The 21,372-nt window shown below is 39.9% G+C and overlaps 2 protein-coding genes across 4 annotated transcripts; both read left to right on the forward strand.

Moving 5' to 3' along the window:
- The first annotated feature begins 236 nt into the window (after positions 1 to 236).
- On the forward strand, positions 237 to 8,991 carry si:dkeyp-69b9.6 (zinc finger protein 865). Of its 3 annotated transcripts, none has more exons than XM_043261860.1 (3): positions 237 to 1,138; positions 2,326 to 5,151; positions 5,259 to 8,991. In XM_043261860.1, exons 2-3 carry the CDS (start codon positions 3,081 to 3,083, stop codon positions 7,649 to 7,651), a joined length of 4,464 nt encoding a protein of 1,487 aa, XP_043117795.1. In that variant the 5' UTR covers positions 237 to 1,138; positions 2,326 to 3,080; the 3' UTR covers positions 7,652 to 8,991. The 3 variants fall into 3 exon arrangements, with proteins under 3 accessions (XP_043117795.1, XP_043117798.1, XP_043117796.1); XM_043261863.1 differs by having other exon boundaries at positions 5,271 to 8,991; XM_043261861.1 differs by having other exon boundaries at positions 237 to 1,134.
- Positions 8,992 to 10,290: 1,299 nt separating this feature from the next.
- Positions 10,291 to 21,372, forward strand: dbpb (D site albumin promoter binding protein b). Its single transcript, XM_043261864.1, has 5 exons — positions 10,291 to 11,239; positions 11,511 to 11,761; positions 13,998 to 14,453; positions 16,431 to 16,684; positions 19,613 to 21,372. The coding sequence occupies exons 2-5, from the start codon at positions 11,566 to 11,568 to the stop codon at positions 19,826 to 19,828; spliced, it is 1,122 nt and encodes a 373-aa protein (XP_043117799.1). The 5' UTR covers positions 10,291 to 11,239; positions 11,511 to 11,565; the 3' UTR covers positions 19,829 to 21,372.

The raw sequence follows: 21,372 nt of genomic DNA on the forward strand, positions 1-21,372 counted from the left end.
ATATATATATATATATATATATATATATATATATATATATATATATATATATATATATTATATAAATATATTATTACTAACTATATTATGCCCTATATATATATATATATATATATATATATATATATATATATATATATATATATCTAGCATCCTTCCATACAGGTTAAATTTCACCTTTGTAAAATAAAGTCAACTGATGAAACTGTTGCCTCTATGTCTGGTGACACACATAGAAGGAGGAGAGACAGAAAAGTTTAATTATTCATGTCGGCATTTACTATAGCATGTTTACAATATTATCTGCCATAAAACATCAGACAAATAAGACTAGCAATTCCGAGGCAGCCATTTTGATAAGACCAGCCTTTGAATTTGAGCTGTCAGTATGTAATAAAATGGCCACTATAAGAGCTTCTAACACACACACACACAATCCTACAATAAATTTAAAACACATCTAGTATGTAACATGAGAATCATGGTCGCCGTGTTGTCATTCGGATTTACCTCAGAATTACCTATCGCGAGCTCGCAGACATGTCAAATTTGACTGCGCAGGAACACTGAAAGCACTTGGAAGCTAACCGCATATGCAATACAGCTAAAACGCAAACGAACCCAGTCGCTATTAGTAATTCTACGATAAAAACGCTAACATTCGCATTACACCAGATTCACGCGAACGCTGTCTCGACCGCAAATTAAAAAAAAAAATAAAAAAATAACGGACAGATAACGGGGTAGCCGGAAGTGTTCCAAGGTCCGGAAACGACCAATGTTAAAATCTCACACGTCACTCGTTCTTTCTAAAACACCAACATAGACCGTTCAAAATATTTTAGCCGATAAAAAGCAAACGCAAAATAAAAAGTCATCGGTCGCAATACCGTTTGATGCATTTTTCACAGGATACCAGTACGATAAGTGCATCTGTTCTACAGTATAAGAGACGCTCGGTCTCATGCTATCGCAGCACGGTTGCAGTGGAAACAGAGTCTGCTAACTAGCTGTAGCTAGAAGGCTAACCACTGGAAAACAGCGCAGAGCTGCTGGGGTACATGAACGAGGGGGGCAGGGTGGGAGAGAGTGTAGCAGGCCCTGTTCCTCTTGACCAGGCTAAAAGATGGATGCGTAGGTAAAAAGGCCTATTTTATTGTCTAGACTGTGATTTCATTATGATTCGTTTACTTGCACAATAAGACAGTTTTGCTCATGCATTATCTAGCTTGCTGTTGTTCGGTCGCGCATCATGACGGCAAGCTAAGCTGTCCCTTTTGCTGAATGTGTAGTATTAGCCAGCTGTTTTGCATGCTAACATGTTACACATAGCCCCATCGCTAAAAGATTTCGTGACCATTAATACTTTGACGTGCATTTTTTTAAGCACTGTTGAAATCGAAGTGCATTTTTCCCATCGTAGATAATTTTTTTTCCATTTCTCCCCGGAGTCTGTCGAAATGGACATTTTCTTTTCTTTAGTGATACGCGATGCGATCGGAAGATGTAATAATTACATGAATTTCACCTCTAGCCCCGACGATTCACACCGCACTCAGCATCTTTTCCGCACAATGCCATCTGCTCAGAATGTAAGACTAAGTGATGGAAAACACTTGCGACGTTTAAATCTAAGAAAACTGTAAATATTTGCAAATGCGTTTTATCTTACAGTTTTCGTTTCGCTTATCGCCTGAGAACGTATTTCACACTACTTTTATTTATCATCGCCTTGTGATTATAAAATGACATTCGCTAAATTAATCAGCGACGTATTAGTTGAATGTTAATTTCTCTGATTTAGATGATGCTGATAGATTAGGATAGATAGGATTAATGTTATTGAATATGTTTATTGAATACGATGTAGTATTTTAGAGTGAATTATGAATGTTATTGTAATAATTTGTGTTTAGATATACTGATCACTAGAAATAACAGATACTCAGATTTTTTTTTATTGTTTTTGTTATTGTGAGTTATTTCATTTATCTATTTGAGCATACAACTGTGCAAAATAAAATACTGGAAATGCCATTAGATGTTTCATAATGCCTTTTAAGATGTTCAATTGAAGCACTTGGAACTTTTTTGGAGATGTGCCCATACTACCATAATTGTTCACACACATAAGTTACATTTTCCATGTATTAAAATAAACAAACATTAAAATGCCTGCTGTAATAAACAGTCTGTGTATTTTTTTTTCTTTGTTGTCTTTTGTTGATTTTGATGGTCCATGTTTTTTTTTTTTTTTAAGAATTATATATGAGTATTTTTATAAATTCAGTAATTTAACATGTTGCTCCTTTTTTCCTCTCACAGTGAGAAGAGTGGCAAAAAGAACATCACAGCCCCCAAGAATGATATTAGAGGATTTTGCTTCCAGCTATGGAAAAAAGAAAAATATTTTAATTGAAACTTGGAAACGGAGATGTAAGACACTTTTGCCAGAGTGGATTAAGAATTAATATACATTGAATGTAATGAAACCAACCCATGGGATTTGGAGGGATCCATCCTATTGTGGGATGGTCATGAACTAAAAAATGTAACCAAGGAAGTGGAAAAATTTCAATGAACTCATACTACATTAAGCACTTATAGTGCACTTCCCAAAATGTGAAAACATAATTGCATCTAATGCAGTTCTTTTACCAGTCCAAATGTTGTTGCATTCTAATGGAACATTCAGACTGAAATACTGATATCAAAGTTGAACTATCCAACAACTACTAACAACTGTGATTATATGGAATCCAATGTGAAGCCAATAGGAAGTCAATTTTGGTCATCTCATAAGTGACAAATCCCATTGGAAAAACCGCTTTTTGCAGAGACTACAAATGTTACAATCAATACAAAATGTCCTTGTCGACTACAAGCCTGAAGAGTGATGTTGTGGCTGCCCACTTTAAATAAAACAACACCAGAAGAGTAAGGAAAATGTGAGGCACTATTTTTGAAATTGCTTTTTGCTTTTTCTGACTACACCCAGTAGAAAAGCCTCATAGAAATATTGTTGCTGCTCAGAGAGCAGAAGCTGTTGCCACTGTGCACAATGTTTAAGTAACTGGGAGATGTTCCAGTTTGGAAAATACAATGTGGACATCATAGAGATGCTGAGTGGACACCAATCCCATCAGTTCAAAGGTCTTGGATTAGAGCGACAACTTCAACACCAACAGCAAGTGCAGCTTCACCAACACCAGTTACAGCATCAGCAACAGCAGCAAGGTGAGACATCTGGTTCCATTTTGTCTGGACTTGGCTTAGGCCCACTACAAGCATCTAGAGGCAGTGCCTTTACAGATTCTGCATCAATTTTTGCAAAGATGAGTGCGCCTCCTCCACCTCTGCAACAACAATCCCTCTCTTCATCATCTCAAAGTTTGAGGAAATCCAGCAAAATGTCTGGAAGCAGTAGCAGTGGTGGAAGTCATGTGAGTGGATACCCCCAGTTTTTGCGCTCATTCCACCCAACCGAGGCAACTCTTGCACAAGAGCAGTTGCATTCAGGTGTGGGGCGATTTGATCATTTTGCCAGCAGTAGTGGAAGTGGTGGAACTGCAGGGGCAATTGGAGGACTGGTTTCATCTGTTCCACCGCCACCACCACCCCCATTGCATCCCGGTTTGTCAGTACCTCAGGCCTCTCCTGGTCCGTCGTCCTCCTCCCCATCTCCTTCAAGTTCAACTTCCAATAACCCTCCCAGCAGTAGTGCAGTAACTACCTTTAGTCATCAGTTGGCAGGATCTCAGTCCGATGCCCGAAGCCTACACCAACAGTTTAGCTGCATGTTAGCTGCAAATCAGTATTTTCTTTCTGGAGTACCAGCCAATTCCAGTCTAGAACAATTTTTAGTTCAGCAAGGCAGTCATAACCATCTTGGTCTTGGTCTGGGCCAAGCTACAGGAGAAACAAGTTCAGCCCTTGCGCCACCCCCTGCTCTTCATTCTTCACACACTCATGGTCACTTAACTACTTTATCACAGCCTCAACAGCCACCATCACAGCAGCAGCAACTACCACCTCACACGTTGTCTCACCCTCACCCACATCCACACCACCCACTGCATTCCTCGTCGCAACCTTCTTCACTTGGAGGATTTGACTTTCAAGGAATCCCAGTACTCTCCTCCAACCAGCTTGCATCTCTGATGCAGCAGGAAGCCGGTTTGCCACTTCCACTTCCTTTACATCTTTCTTTATCAAAAGATGATGGAAAAGGGGATGGTGGTGTTGGAGGAAGTGGTGGAGGGGGTAGGAGAAAGAAAGCCATGGCTGGCTACCTGCCACAGAGAAAGTCTGAAAGTGGCAACAATAACAGTAGCAGTGGTCACAGCTCTACAAACCCCAATAGTAGCACTTCAGGGGGGCTTAGCCAGGAGAACACACCAGGCTTAGATGGAGGTGGAGGTGTTAGTTTGTCAGGTATTGGTGGAGATCCTTCTTCCCACCTAAACTCATCATCCTCTACTTCTATTGTCTCGTCATCTTCTGCACCCTCTTCTACATCAGCTTCAGTTTTGGTAACAAATGGCTCTAAAACAGACGGACATGGTTCCATGCCACCTCAGTCTCAGCCTGAACAAGAACCCCTTTATCATTGTGGTGAGTGTGGCAAAACTTTCACACATCTCTCTAGTCTGCGCAGACATCTACGAAGCCATGAATTAACTACAGCTGGCACGAGCGGCACGAGAAGTAGCATTATAAACCCAGTTCTGCATCCTTCCGATCCAAGTATTCCCCACTCTGCTCAAGAGGGTTCAGCCTCATCTTCGTGTGGCAGTCCAGACAAGACTTTTCATTGTTCAGAGTGTGGAAAAGGTTTCAAGAAAAAGGGTCACCTACTTCAACATGGTGTCATCCACTCTGGCGCAAGACCCTATGCCTGCAGTACATGTAGTCGTGCTTTCAATCGCCGTGAGTCACTCACCCGCCATGAAAAAATACATGAAGAGAAACCTTTTCGCTGTCCAGCCTGTGGTCGTTGTTTTCGGGAAAGTACATCCCTTTTGAACCATGCAGCCTCGGGCACCTGTGGCAAGTCAGGCCGTACACCAAGACCTAAGCATGAAAGTAATATAGAAAGCAAGAGCAATAAAGCTGGGGGCTCCCAAGATGGAATAGCGACTAATGCAGCGGGTGAGTAACGTCTAGTGTAGTGCATATTTTTAGTAAACCCACTGAAAAGTCAAACAATTTTTCATAGGCACTGTGAAATTTGTGTGCATAGCATTATTACTGTTTAGTCTGTTGTGCAGGTTCTTACCGGAGTGATGATTTCAGTGATGACTACAAGGACCAGCGCTCTCAAAGTAACTTGTATTCTGGAACAACCCCATGTGGTGGTGGCAGCATGACAGGGACTGCACTTAGGAAGACACCATTAGCTCCTACTCTGCATCCACACCCACAAAACCAAAGCCAGCAGCATCATCAACAGCCACATCTCCCACTTTCATCCCTGTTAGAGGATTCTGAAGATGATGTCACTAGCTCTGTCAACAGTGCCATTTCTGCAATCACTGCTGCAGCTGCAAATTGTATGAGTGGCGATCTTACCCATAGTGGAGTTAGAGGGGATGATCGAAGGGATATCATTGGTGGATTACTTGGAGGTCTGGGTCTAGGACCTCTTGCCTCACCTAGTGGTCCGCTCTCAACATCCGTCATGGAAAAGTCCTTCAGAGGAACTATTAACCCAAGTGCATTGGGCCTCAGCCAGCAACCAAATCAGCAAACACCTGGTGGAAAGCCCAAGCGCCCTCGTAAGCCCCGCAAGAAGAAGGAACCTGGTGTGGTTGGTGTCGAGCCCCCTAAAAGAAGGCAGTCCTCTCACAGACAAGGAGGGCCTGGTGGTGATATTAGACCTTATTTGTGCAGCGTCTGTGGTCGAGGATTTGCAAGAAGAGAGACCTTGCGGAGGCATGACAGAATACACACAGGAGAAAAGCCTCACCATTGTACTGTGTGTGGCAAGTACTTCAGAGAGGCATTTCATCTTAGCAAGCACCACACAGTGCATTCTGGAGAGAAGAACTACAAATGTATCCTGTGTGGAAAGGACTTTGGATATGCTCAGAGCCTTAAAAGACATGGCAAGCTACACCAGAAAGGAGAAATGGAAGAAGTGCCAACCACACCAGGTGGGGAAAACCTTAACAACTATCCATCCTCTGGTGGCAGCTTGATTCAAGGGGGTCAAAGCGGTTCTTCTTTCTATTCATATACTCAAGATGTCAAACCACAGACATCATCCACTCAGCCCCCTCCTAGACTGTACACATGCGCTATATGCTGGAAGTCGTTCCGCCACCACTTTCACTTGACAGCACATCACCAAACTGTTCATGAGGGTGGTGGAGAAAAGCTGTTTTCTTGTGAAGTATGTGGTAAGGCATTTGCATACTCCAACAGCCTTACACGACACAGGCTTTCCCAGCATGGCTTAACACGGACTGGCCAGCCAGTTGCTCAAAGGAACACAGGGGAAGATAACAGTGTTGGTGTTACGATATCAGAAAGCGAAGCTGCTACAAATGCTTTGCTTCAGCTTGCACCACCTAGTGGCACACATGCTGAACAACATGGAGTTCTTCATAGTCAGCAGGCTCCTCCCCAAACACAAGCTGGCTACTCCCCTCTGTTCTATATACCAGATGCCAATGCTGCACACCCTTCTTCGTCCAATGCCTCCTCTTATTCTCATTCTCTGCCGTCAACTTCCTCAGGGCCTCTTCTTTGTAACCATCAGCAACACCACACTGGGATAAAAGGTGAACCCATTTATCACTCTGGTCATGTGCATACTCTTACTCCAAACATACCTGTCCATTCCCTCCTCTTGCCTCCATCAGAGCCACATCAACAACACCACAATTCCCTGCAGCATTCAGCTGAGTTTCAATCTCCACAACATCACACTTTTCAAAGCCAAGAGGAGCTGAGGAGACGGAAGAAAAAAAAAAAAAAAAGACGGCAAGAGAGAGAGGAGATAGGCTACAAATGGACCCCGGCTGCAAAAGTAGAGAGAGAACAGGTGGAGGCCTCCCTTGGGGAAAAGCAGAGAAATGAGAGAAGAAAACTTGTTAAAAGAAAAGGGAGAGCAATTCACAGGACGCAACATAAAATTAAGAAGCGCATGGCTGTGCTCGTAAGAATCAGACGTGGAAGTGGAGGAAGTGCTGTGTATGAACTGGGCCTTCCAGGTGGACTGAGGCTGAACAGGCTTCGTTCTCTAAAGGTTCCTCTGAAACGAAAGTCCTGCCCCCTTTGCCTTGGTGCTACCTTCTCTCAACAGGTAGCCCTTAAAGTTCACATAGCAGCTAGACATTGTCCCAAAGTGAGAGGCCTTCAACATCGTTTGAAATGTCCAGTTTGTGGAAAGCAGTCTCGCAAGTTCCTATCAGCTCTCATTCACAGAAGCTCCCATTTAGCCAACAGAGCATTTTCTTGTAAACATTGTCCATGTCGTTTCTGGAATGCAATGCTCCTCACACGGCATAAGAAGGTGTGTCGTGGGATGTTGGCTAAGTTTCAACGAGATAGGGCTCTTTGTGTTAAATTAGTCATGGGATCAACATACAGGAGGTTTGAGTGTAAAGGGAACTCTTCATCCTTGCATATGGAATATAGTCACTAAGATTTGCCATTAAACTAATATTTTCATATGCACTTTTAGAAGAGAAGTTTTGCGATTTTCACAGGAAGAACTGAAATATCTGACTGAATACACCTTATGCTCCTGTAGGTATTGACTTGTGTGTTATGAGAGCTTTTTCTTTTCACTCTCATTGATATTAAATGTCCTCTTGTAACTTGGACCCCTGAAAATGAACACCTTCAACAAACTCACAAATGTATCAAAGACATTTGTCTCTTAATGAAATGCTTAGCCTAACCATCTATTCAATACCACACCGGTCTTCTAAGAGGAAACTCTTGTTCATATTGAAATTATCCTTGGCTGGCAATAGATGAAGTTTCAGTGATTTGGCGAATATTGTATTGTGCCCTAACAGTAGGTTATTGCTCACTTCAACAGATGCTCTGTAGAATTATTCTGTCTCTGATATATATTGTGTTGTTGGTGTTCACTTAGAGCAAGTGTGGAGATGTGATTTTGTTAATGTAAAAAGTGCATTCAGTATAAGGAGAAAAAGGGTCCTGCTAGGAAGATGAGTATTTTATTTTAAGGAGTATTTAAATTACTGCATGTTGGACATTACTGTCCATGTGTTGAAAGGTCAACACGAGTGATGAGACTTTGGACTCTGATGGTTACATGACACATCCAGTTGATAATGTATATTAACTCTTATTAGAGGAATCATAAGAAATGAATGCCTAATAATACATGCTGATTAACAATTCTTAAAATCAATCACAAGCCCTGTTTTGATTTATGTACTTAAAGAAAACTACCATTAAGATGGTAATGCCAGCACTTAAACAGGAAAAATATGATTTTTCACATAACCATAAAGGACAAAAAAAAAGTAATACCCACAGATTATTGCCCTAAAGGCAAAAGCCTTACCAAATTGTGACAGTTAAAACAACACATTTTATGGATAATACAATGTAGCGTCTATGTATAGAGCCTACGGGAGGAATGGAAAGAAATATGTGTACTGTAATGTAAATTGTGTCAATATTTTATTATGTTTTTTAAGCAAAAGTCAATCTTTTTATCATAGCTACACTTCAGGTAGTTGGAAGAGTGATTGTATGAGTTATCACTTTAGATCAGGTCTTGATTAAGTGTATTAATGTGCGACACAGTCTGTCCACTTGCCAACTATGAACGTATCCCATGTACTTTTCTCACCTTTCATGTAGAGATCCCATACTACTTATAGCCTCTTTTTCTTTAAAAGAAGAAAAGTAATAAGTATGTTTCTATCACTTTATTTACACATGATAAGCTGGTTGTTGATGATACCCAAGCATTTAATAAAATTTGAAAATGTTATATCCTCATTAATTCCACGTAAACCTTTATTGTTACCCCAGTTTTTTATATTTATTTGCATTTGTATTAAAATATGCCAAATATGCATTTTGCATACAAATGTTTTTCATGGTTTAATCAATTCCTGAAGTTGTTTTATTGTTAACATTTATTGCTTCTGTTAAATCTTTGTCACAATGTTTAAATATTTATCATCACATTATTCTGTTGCTATAAGATCATTATTTTACCGTATAGTGTGATCTCACTGTTTTTTCTTTTTTTGTTGCTAACATCTTAACGGAGTTGTGTCTGAGTATTTATGTATAAGTATATATAAAGTTTTGACATTTGGCTTTTTAATTGGCAAATGTCATTTAGTATTGCTGATGAAAAAAAACTAAATAATGTACTGAGTGCCCATAATTTGACCAAGCTTTCCATTATTTGACCAACATTGGTCAGTTTCTGTCTGAACTTGAGATATATATATATATATATATATATATATATATATATATATATATATATATATATATATATATATATATATATATGACACTGTGAAACACTAAACAAAAGGTTTTAGAATATCTAAGGGTGCTATTTCCCATGTTAAACAGTTGGTGGCAGCAAGGATCCTACAACCCATGATAAGAAGCTGGGAGCACAACTGTCACATGGATTTAAACGCCTATAGTGGGCGGAAAACAAGTACCCTGAGCCCTCGAGTGTGTGTGTGCTCACGAGGTAGACTTCAAATTAATGTGCGTCTAAGAGAGAGACGGTGTTGTGTTCATAGAAAAAAAGCAAGGACAAAGAATGTGCGGAAGAAAAGGTCCTTGTGTCTTTTGCATGTCGACCATATCTTTGCATTCTCATTTTATTATATATTTGAACGCACGCATAATGGTTTAAGTTGTAAATTGAAAAGACCTGCACCGAGCGTAACAATACTACGATAGTCTCGTGAGGTTGGGTTCATTAGGTTCAACCCCAGCAAATCTATTTCCTTTATTTCTGATTTTTTTTTTTTTTTTTTTTTTTGTGGGTGTGCGCCACTCTTCCCCTGGATTCGCGCAGTTTCTGTATTCTCACGCGGCTGTTGCATGGGTGGGAGAAGTGGGCGGAGCGCAGTTCTCCGCGGTAGCCAGTAGCCGCGCGCGCAGGGAGGAGCCTTTTTTCTCTCAGCCAATGGCGATAAAAAGGACATTCAGGCTCAGCCGCTTCTCCGCGTGCGGACACCATGTGCACGGGAGAGCGCGTCTGTGTTTCTGAGACGCAACGTGTAGTTGCCATCTCCGCGCGCATGACGCTCACGTTTCCCGCGGATTACTAGTGAAGTGAAAAAGTGTGTCCACTCGCTTGATAGTTTTTTTTTTCCTTTTGGTTTTTGGCAAAAGGTAGCGCCCCGGTGGGACTGCGAGTAAAAACCTGACACGTTGTTAAATGAATCATAATTCATTATTCCGACGCGCTTTACAACTGTCCACTTTTCAACTTGGTGCGAGACAACATGTTTATGCATTTTCTCGGGTGCCAAACATAGGCGTCATCGGGACAGCTGGGAGAAAAATTATCGACCAATTTGTTTTTAATCAGCGCTACCAACCCCCGAGGAGCGTGCCTGTCACGAGGGGGCGTGTCTCATTAATATTAAACAGCGCTGCGCTTTCGCTCTGGGAGGCGTGACGTCACGCGAGCGGCCCGTGTTCGTTCCAGCTGAGCGAAAAGCTCGGAGGGCTCAGCTCAAAGTGTGCGGTAACACACATGCAGAGAGAACTGAGCAGAAGGGGTGACCACAAGGGGAAAAAGCGATTGAGCGACTGAATGGAAAAAAACGTCAACATCCCACCAATCGCACTACGCAGCAGAAATTGACTCAGCAACACTTTCTCCGTTTTGTTTTCATTTGTTATTTCGGAGACGACGCAAGTTTCGCGCATTCAAGAGTTGAGCGCGCATTCGCGTTATCGCTCGCGCTACTGGATTTCTTATTCTCCGACATTTTTCCCATTCAGCGCTGTTTTCTACTGAAACCACCGTATCCGGTTAATTTGTTGCGGGGTTGTTGTTGTTTTTTTTCTCTACGTTGCTCTCGGACGCGACATCGCTATTTTTGACGTTCGCCTTGTATTTCTAAAAGTTCCAGCGGAAGACGAGCTGTCAACGTTTTCTGGGATTACTGGGAATGTGCATCTCCTTCAACTCGGCCAGTCTACAATCAGACGCAAGCAGAATGGCTCTTTTCGTTTAAATCCCCGTTTTCAAATAAAGGTAAATTTCAAACGATAGCTCTCTTGATATCAGATGCTCTGGTGCACGTGAGCTGCTCAGGTCGTTCCTCCTCCTCTGTCTCTGAAGTGTACGCGGTCTCGTGTTGCAGTACCAAACAACTTTGTTTACTCTAACGCTACTCTAATGACACCAACCTGTGCGTGTGTTTTAGTATATGCGCTGTTTGACTGCGAATTAATGCTAACGTTTTATTGTTGTTGTTGTTTCCACCATGTATCGTCATGTGATTGATTTCACGGCCACACAATAGTATTGAATCGCCCAAACGTCTAGCGGTCAAGGGAGCTCAATCCGGCCGACGTTGGATGATGGCCAGGCCGCTTTCGCAGCTCCTTCCCCCGGACCTTCCCTCTGCTGGAGCCAGTCCACAGTTTGGCAACAGTATCCAGGCGGGAGGCTCGCTTAACGGAGGACACTTAAACTCCAGCGCAAACTTAAAGTCGCTCCTACAGCTCCCAGTGAAGGGCGACCAGCGCGTCAAAGACTGTAGTGAAATGAAGGGTGAGGAAACGCACCTGCTTCCCCGACACTCGGGTGTTTATTATAACGAGCTCCTTCTCAACCTTTTCTTTTGTTCCCCTTTAGAATGTGTAAATATTGTGTTAGTAGTCACAAAGGACAGTTAGCTTCCTGATTAGTACGATAACCGATTATAAAATTTGCGGTGGAACATGTGAAATGACAGGGTCATGTGCGACCGTGCATACATCTCGGTGAGCCTCAAGACAGAACATCACATGGGACTCGGGTTGAAGAGATAAACAAGGCCAGGCCATTCAGCCACTTAGCTCCCTACCCAGGTACTTTGAGGTCAGCTGTTGGCTAAGCCATTTTGTTTACAGGTCTGTGCAATGCACAGCGTAACCGCACCGACAGAAGTTTTCCATTGGCTGTGAATATTGGAAAAGCTTCTTTATGGATTTCCGTCAGGGCCATTGTTTTGTAATGATTATCTGGTTAACAATAATAGAAGCCGACCCTAAATAGGCGTCAATCCAGTTTCTGTTCACACAGCTTTTGAAAACACGTTTATCGTTAAAACCACCGCACTTTTGGTCGTTTTCAAATAGCATGAAAATAATTCACTTTTGGCGTGGGTTCATTGTTTTCAAGCTATTTTTAAGTAACCATCTGCTGTTTTTTTTTTTTTTTTTTTTTTTTTTTTTGCGTGAGAAAGTAATTCAAATTAAAATGTAATGGTTTGTCTTTATATAATATAGTTAAACCAGAAATGTCTCTCTTCAAACTCTTTTCTGGTTCTGGTTTCCTCACCAATGCACTGTAAAATGCCTAATTTAGCGTTGTTAAGATTTTAGACCCCACCCTAGAGTGTCTCAGACCCCACCTAAATACTTTAAGACGGAAACCTTCAGAGTTAAGACCTTCAGACGCCATGTCCACTTTCACATCCTGACGCTCCTGTAAATTAGAATTGGTTTTACGCCAACTAAAAATAACCAGCAACCACTTAACACTATATACACTATATACAAACCAGAGCATCACTGTAGTATTGCTATCTTACACCACTGTAGTCATTTGTTAAACAATACATGCCTGGCTTTGTGTTACACCTGTTGCCCTTTGCGTCACGGCTTTGCTTGAGTCGTAATACCATAGTTCTGTAACATTTAGCCATTGTTGGACTGTATTGTTGCTGAACCGCAGAGTTAAGCAGTGTCACTGCGGTGTAACGTTGTAATCGCTTTACCATGGTTTTGTCAGGAATGTCAAAACGCATTAATCTTTCGCGAGTTTAAAGGAAAGTATTTCAAAGTCTCTTCATTTTGCATCGACTCACTGGGAGCTTTTCACACGTGTTGACATTGCAGAGGTAGTTCTCCCAGAGGGACGTGAAAGTAGCTGGGAAGTGTTATTCTAACTACGTAATCTGAGCACCATCAGAAATACTGCTCTCTTGAAATCTACTAAATTATGTGTCTTTTAAGAATAGTGTTAAACCCTATTCACACCAAGAACGATAAAGATAACAATATTAGTGCGCACACCAGACAATATTTTATCCTCATCTTACGTTTTTGAATTCTCGTTACAACAGGATGGATTCTGATTGGGTGTCAATTAAATCATAACTGGTGGTTATTCCCTATTATTATTATTATTATTATTATTATTATTATTATTATTATTATTATTCCCGTTATTAATTGCATGCAAATTGTGAGGATCGTAATGGCATTTATTCCATTGCTTGAAGCGACGCATGTCGTTCTTGTTAGATAAAAACAAACAAGCTAAAAGCAACTGAAAAATGTATCTATCTATAGTATTGATGTGAGCTATATATCGGATTGGTTTCTTCTTAAAGTAAAAATATACATGGCATTATAATGCTGTACTAAAATTTAAAAAACCCTTAAGGTAATATGTAGACAGAAAAGAACACAACCTAAGCGCACAGAATAATAAAAGTGGATTTTAAACAATTAATTGCCGCTTTGAACGATTATGTAATAGTAGCATCCGGAATTGTAATTGCAATTTAGCAAATCGATTAATGCTCCCCTAGTGTCAATGTTTGTATCGTTCATCAGCTGAAAAGAAAAAGTCGTTCTGAAAGTGATTCCAACGCTATCTTGTTTCGGCTGTGCTCTAATATTGAGAAAGATTTTATCGTTATTTTTACAGTTATCGTTTTTTGAGTGAACAGGCCTTTAAAGTAAGATGCGACAGTAATGTATGCAGGTTTGAGTTGGATTTCACTTTCTCTTTGTAGGTAAGGACCGGCTGGACATCGATGAAGACTCTCTCGGTCGTTGTCCTCTGCGCAACGGCTGCAGCAATGGACTAGTCGCCGACAGCAACGGCGCAGGCACGGGCAGCTTTTCTAACGGCAACAACAGTTCCTTCCTGGGCCCGTTGCTATGGGAACGAACATTGCCATGCGATGGCGGGCTGTTCCAGTTGCAGTACATGGACCTCGAGGAGTTTCTGACGGAGAACGGGATGAGCAGCATGCACAGTACCTCCAACTCCACCTCGGCTCAGATACCTTCTCAAAGCTCTCAGTCAGCCGTCCCCAACCAGGGCTCCCAGTGCCTCCCCACCTCGCCCCCACACTGCTCCTCATCCTCCTCGCCGACGTCCGGCACCGCCTCGTCCTCGCCCTCTCTGCTCGGGCTGGACATGCACACGCCGCAAAGCATGCTGGGAGCCGCAGACTGCTTGCATGGTGAGTTTGCTTTCACAGTTGAGAGATTCAGCTAGCAGTGAAAGACGAGCTAGAGAGGATGTCAGAAACCCTTCGAGATGAACGATCTGAAGGCAAGATGAAGAAAGGAGGCTCTGTGGGTCGAAAATTAGGTCTGCGCAGTTCAAACACTTCCCTCATTTTGCTCGCAAGAATTTCAGTCTCCTTGCGAGTTGTGAAAAGTACTAGACTGTCCCTTGGGTGTGTGTTACTGTGTAGTTTCACAGTATTAATGGTTTGGGTGTGTGTGTGTGTGTGTGTTGTTATGAGTGTGTATGGATGTTCACGATAGGCTTCGCCGTCAAGGTTTGGGCGGTTTTTGGGAGTGAGTGTTGCAGGGTGTGCAGCTGTTTGCGCGACGTGTTAACAATGCATATTTTTTTTGTGTCATCAGACATATTTAAAGGCTGTTTAAAAAGGCAGTGGGTAGTTTGCGTGCGTGCTACTTAGGGGGAAAAATGGGCCAGTTAGAAACGCACAAAAAAGAAAACTGCAGTCTGTCTTGCGGGACTGACAAAAGGGATATACAAAGATAAATAGTGATGACAGCGATTGAAAAGAGAGGAAAAGATTTTGATATAGGGCCGAGAACAAGACGGCGATTGAAAGGCCGGTAAGTAAACAGTGGTAGACACACAGGTGAGCCAGGAGCAAAGAATGAAAGGCAGAGACGGCATGTGTGCGATTGTGCTCGCATGTTTTTAAATCTCTTCCTCTTCTCACACGCTTGGTCCATGTGCGCTCGCTCAATCACGTGCCGAGGCAGGCAGAGTTAGAGCGAGGACGGGGGAGGAGCAGAGGAGAGGAGGTATGTGTGGGAGTGTGTATGTGAGTAACAGACAGGGAGAGATTGAAAGATTGAGATGGAATGACTCGGTGCGAGTTGATACTGTACTTCCGATTAGATGTTTGTTTACGTTTCTGAAGTGGCTGAGGAGAGAGAGAGAGAGAGAGAGAGAGAGAGAGAGAGAGGGAGGGAGATTAAAAGTGCTACTGGTAAATATTTGGAATGTTCTGTGTGATTAAAAAGCACATGCAGAAGACATCACATCACATTTGCACAGATTTTATCAGACCGCCTCAAACAAACCGCCTGTGTCAGTGCATGTGCCTCAGTGGATAGTGAAGAGAGGATCATTGTCAAATGGGGTTAAAGTTACTCTTAAGGGCACTTCTCAGACTTAGATTAGATTTATGGCTCAAAACATAGATTTTCAAAGCATAGCAACAGCAGTTTTGTCACTTTAATCGTGTGAAATAATGCATTAGATTAGAATCTCTCTCTCTCTCTCTCGATAGATAGATAGATAGATAGATGCAATATATAATTTTATATTTATTTGTAAACATTTCTCATCCCAGTTTTGTATGTTGGTATCAGAGTATGTATTTATAATCACTGTCATATTTATAGATAAGTATGTGTGTGTAATTAATATTATATAATATACAATAAAAGCATGACATTATTATTATTATTATTATTATTATTATTATTATTATTATTATATTATTATGTTTAGTAGTGTGAACATTGTCTACTTCAACAGTGTGAAAAACAATGTCTGTTTTGTGCCTGTATGTTCAAGCAATCTGCCAGGCAGGAAAAACCCATTATGAATTTCCCATTATAGAGAAAAACATCTAAACTATAACTTAAAAAATACATGCATGCTTAAATGAACAAATAAAGAAATAGCATGCTTGCTTTAACAAATGTCCACTATGGAATTATTAGAGTGGTGAATCCATAAGTAAAAAAAATATACAGAGCTTAGGGCAGAAATATTGGAAAATGGAAAAACAAGAGAAGGATTAATGGATTGAGTTGTTGTCTGCTGCCTGCTACTGCCCCCTTGTGTGTCTTCTGGGTAATGTTTTGAGAGTCCCATCATTTTGACTTCATGCTCACAGCAGCGTGACTTAATCAAAGCATCCACTTTGTGTTTCTACCGTCAGGCACTCCGCCAGGCAGCTTGGAGCCAACGCCCTCACCTTCTTCCACCACGTGTCCACCACTCCCTACTCCGCCCATCGCTAACTGCAACAACATGTTGGCGCCCTTCGACCCTGATCCTGCAGATGTTGCCCTGTCGAGTGTGCCTGGACAGGAGGCCTTTGACCCCCGCAGGCATCGGTTCAGTGAGGAAGAGCTCAAACCTCAGCCCATGATTAAAAAGGCTCGCAAGATGCTTGTCCCTAATGACCTGAAGGTGAGAAGCTCAATGCAGCAGCATGCTGTGGACATATCATTTAATAAAAACACTTGGCATGATGAAACCTCATGGAGATCCTAACATAATTTGAGCATGTGCTTTCATTATATTAACTTTTTTGAAATTAGTACATTTTGTTTATAGACCTAATAGTCTCCATTAAAAATGAATATGCTACTGTCTTTCTGAGGTTCAGTAGTCATCTATCAGTATAGATTTTTCTCATGGATTAGTTGGCAATGATTTACAATTAGTTTATTTTTTCCTGCACATTATAGAAATTGGCTGGAAAATTCCACCCTCAATTTTGTTCAACAGGACTGACATTCTTAATGTTTCTATGCAAATTAATAATGCAGACACCAGGTGTGTTTGCATCAGTATGAACAGTGACTCTGTAAAATTGCCATTTATTGATAACCGTTAACTAGATTAGTATATGAAGAAATACAGTCATAATTAGTTACCAAAATCTGTTACTAGCATAGTTGAATATGAAAGAACAGAGAGTCATTTTATAAAGTATGTCACACTGAGTTCTTTGGGGAATGGGTGGAAGCATATGTGGTCAAATCTCAAGACCCAGGCAGAGGCCTTGGAAACCGAGGTTCTTAGATATGTCAGCTTTTTTGTTATAAAGGGCACAGCAGTCAAAAGGGGGAATTCCTTTGTTATCACAGTGACCTCTCCTCTGGGAGAAAATGGATGTTTTGAATACTTGAAAAGGAAGCAGCATTTTGAATGTTAGGGATAGTTCACCCAGAAAAGAAATTCATCATTTACTCGCACTGATACCAAAGGTCAAAGGTATGGAAATGGATCTTTGAAAAACAAAAGATGTTTATATATATATATATATATATATATATATATATATATATATATATATATATATATATATATATATATATATATATATATATATATATATATATATATATATATATATATATAAACCTGTGAGTAGTTACATCACAAACCACAAAAACAACAACAACTAATAATAATAATAATAATAATAATAATAATAATTATTATTATTATTATTATTATAACAAGTTTTATGTGTAGCAAAATATTTGAGGGAATATATGAATGTATTTATATACTATTAAAATATTAATGTTTTTAATTGGCTTTTATTTTTTTCAGTTATCATTTAGTTCAGAGTTATGTTCTTGTTGTATTTAGTTTTTAAATATTTCTATTTGTTGCATTACTTATTTAATTTACATGCATTATATACATTTATTTAGTTTTTAGTGATTTTTAGCTGTTCTTTTTTGTTTTCCATCTAAGATTTTATTCATTTATATTTTAAGCACGCTTTATTTTAGTTAATTAAAACTATTTAAAGTAATTTACATTTTTAAAAGGATCATATACTGCCTTTAGTTTTACTCTGATGTCCACTTAAACTGTAGATTAAGATTTGCATAAAAAAAACATCATAATTTCAAGTCGTAGGGTATTTTCATGGTTTTCATGCTCCATTAGAATGGGCGCGGTAGATTACAGATATAGAAGTAAATGTGTACTGCTATGATTGGCTAACACTTGTATATGTTTGAAAGCCTATATTCCTCACAGTTTTATAAAGTATAAACAGTATAAAATGCATAAATACTCGGTAAATAATAAACAATCTGCTTAACAGACAAAGCAACAGTAGCCATGTAATTAAAAAGTCTTGTAAGCCATGCAATTACTTACACTTGTGTTTTGCGACATTACTGTGAGATCCAAAATATTCACCACATCGTTTTTAGTTTCAGTTATTTTTAAATTAATTTAATTTTAAAATCATTTTTCAAGTTTAATTAAAAATAGTTGATTTACTCTTCGACTTCCTTCTGATTCCAATGTTAGGAAAGCAAAGACTGTTTTTCCACAACTTGGTTCTGCAGGTCTGCTTGTTGTCTTGGTTTCTGTGAAGACCTGCATTTGCCCCTCTCTACATGCACAAATCAGTGGGCGGGACTAAACAGGCAGTGATGTAGAAGCAGGCAATGATCTTCTTTAGCGGAGGCGGAGTTTACTATTACAAGATAGATCACTCCAGAAGCGTTTTGGCACACTTGCTTCAATATAAGCTGTTAGAGTTATGAAGCACACAGGATGATGTACAGTACAATCACCTCCCATCGAGGGAATTTGCGTTTCGCACTGATTTAAAACCACACTAAACCTCATTGAGTTGCATTGTGTGGAAAACAGAAAATTTAGCTTGAAGCATTTATGTACAATGGCTAATGGAATTAGTTTTAATGCATTAATTATGCCTTGCAATGCACCTTATATAATGCATCACACAATCTCACGAATAACCACAGTAATGGTTATAGTTATATTATTACTCACATTCTAAATACTGAATAATTATAATGCATTACACTATTAATAGCCCTTCATAATGCATAATACATAAAAGCTTTAATTAAAGTGAATTTTCATTTTGTGGGGGAACTGGCCCTTTAAATAATGGAGGATTAGAGTTAAAGCAAATGCACTAAATAGAAGTTAACAGTAAACATGCTTTAAATGAAGAATTCGTTGTAAACGAAAGAAAGAAATCCAGTCAGATTTATAAGCACGTATTTAGTGTTTTTAACACATGATTTGTAACTGGTTTTCTCATGACTTTTAATTTACTGTCGCTCACTACTACTGACGGAGTGGTGTGAACCACAACCATGTGTCTGGCACTTTGAGGAAAGCCGCTCAACAACTCAGCACTTTGTGTGCAGTCAAATCTCAGATGTTTCTCGCTGGAATGTCACTCAGAGTTGCTAAAAAGACCCGAACAGCCTTCTCAAACAATTACGTACGAACACACACAAAGCACTGGGCACACATCTGGCAAAAAAAAAACTCCCCACCTATGACTGGCGTCTCCTCATATGTTCTTTTGTTTCCTTTTTAAAGGATGAGAAGTATTGGAGTCGTCGTTGCAAGAACAATGAAGCCGCCAAGCGCTCTCGTGATGCTCGTCGACTGAAGGAGAACCAGATCTCGGTGCGCGCCGCCTTCCTCGAGCGCGAGAACGCTGCACTCAGACAGGAAGTAGCCGACATGCGCAAAGAGCTCGGCCGGTGCCGTAACATCCTGAACAAATACGAGAGCCATCACGTGGATCAATAAGAGGAAGCGATGAGGAAAAAGTGTTATGAGATGATGGATGCAATGGAGAATGTCCTTTATGATAGCTGAGAGACTGAGGAAAAAGTGCATCAAATGTATGGAATGATGTATGAAGACGGCACAAGAGCTCGAGTTTTAAACTGGAGTGAGAGAGCATGTCACCTCTCTTATTATTATTTTTTTCTTCAGTAGGTACTATGGCAAGATTTTAATTATGGAGAGAATTGTATATTTTTATATGATAGAAATATGCTTAATGGGGAAAGGAAAATTTTGAAAATAATTTTTGTATATTTTCTATATCTTTTTGGAGGGCTGTAAAGTAGTGGCAGAGGGAACTGGTTGAGGTATCGCTGTAATATAAAATCAGGTTCACATGGTATTTTTGAAGCGAACTTTTGATCTCGTGAAGGAAAAAAAAAAAGAGGGGCAGAATCAAGCCTAGAACCTTAGAAAAAAAAAATTTGAAAATAACTTTCTAGAGAAATGAAACTGTAAAATACTAAGAAAAAATATGCATTTAAATTTGTATAGAAATGTTAATATAGATTTATTCAAGCACTTAAGTTGTGATAAACCACGGATGAGAGGAATGACAGGTGCATCTCAACTCTTTGGGGACGAACCTTGTTTATCAGTCTACTGCTGATATTTATTTGTCATTCTCAAAGGAAAACTGAACATGTTATGATGGTAAGAAGACGGTAAAGAAAGACATGCATTAATTATCACATTTTATCTGCGTTTTATTTGTTTATTTCATTTAATGGTGAACTCAGTAAGATTCTTTTCTTCTTAAAGTTGCTATCTCTTGTCTACAATGTACTCATCTTTTTATAGGAATCTGACTCACAGTTGCAAACAAAAAAGCAGCATACATTCACAGTGTGCAGATATTAAGTGAACTTGCAGAGGCTGTTCTTGCTGTGCAAAAACACAATTTGGACCTCTATGGATTGAATACATGGGACACGTCTCGCATCTGATTGTATAGAAAGATTCTGTGCATTGGAAATTGCATTTCAAAACAGGTCGACATGTAGACGCAACCTGTATATGCACTTACTTTTATTGGAACGATACTGAATTTTTACAACCTGATTACCGGTGTCAGTACAAATGTTTCAAAATCTATTAGTTTCGTGATTGCTTGTTATTTCTCCAGTCATGTCTGTTTCTTTCCTTAACGACCATTAAAGTAACTTCACTTATTATGAATTATTATTGATCTGATCATTATTACTATTGTTGTTAATACTACAAATGAATTATTTTTGTTGTTTTGTTTCCTTGATATTGTCTATTTTAATGCAAGTCTCCGCCCAGCCGCGGAGATCTTGTCACTTCCTGTTTGTTAAAGCATTCGTCGTCAACACCAGCCGTAGAAGAAGTGTTGCTGTGACAGCCAGGTCAATTTATGTGTCAGAGGAATGCTGGGAAAAAAAACTGGTGCCCTTGATGATCGCAAACTATGTTTCCCTTGAATAAATAGATTTTTTTTTTGTTTTTCCTGTACACTCGCATTATAAAGAACCATCATACCA

The sequence above is a fragment of the Puntigrus tetrazona genome, chromosome 16 (genome assembly GCF_018831695.1).
Source record: "Puntigrus tetrazona isolate hp1 chromosome 16, ASM1883169v1, whole genome shotgun sequence".
Classification (NCBI taxonomy): domain Eukaryota; kingdom Metazoa; phylum Chordata; class Actinopteri; order Cypriniformes; family Cyprinidae; genus Puntigrus; species Puntigrus tetrazona.

What these genes read in the sequence shown, in the direction of transcription:
- dbpb (XM_043261864.1), top strand. Translation starts at nt 11,566, where the DNA reads ATGATGGCCAGGCCGCTTTCGCAGCTCCTTCCCCCGGACCTTCCCTCT. An exon ending in AGACTGTAGTGAAATGAAGG is followed by an intron (nt 11,762 to 13,997) that starts GTGAGGAAACGC and finishes TTCTCTTTGTAG; the next exon opens with GTAAGGACCGGCTGGACATC. An exon ending in AGCCGCAGACTGCTTGCATG is followed by an intron (nt 14,454 to 16,430) that starts GTGAGTTTGCTT and finishes TTCTACCGTCAG; the next exon opens with GCACTCCGCCAGGCAGCTTG.
- si:dkeyp-69b9.6 (XM_043261860.1), top strand. Translation starts at nt 3,081, where the DNA reads ATGTTCCAGTTTGGAAAATACAATGTGGACATCATAGAGATGCTGAGT. An exon ending in AATAGCGACTAATGCAGCGG is followed by an intron (nt 5,152 to 5,258) that starts GTGAGTAACGTC and finishes ATTACTGTTTAG; the next exon opens with TCTGTTGTGCAGGTTCTTAC.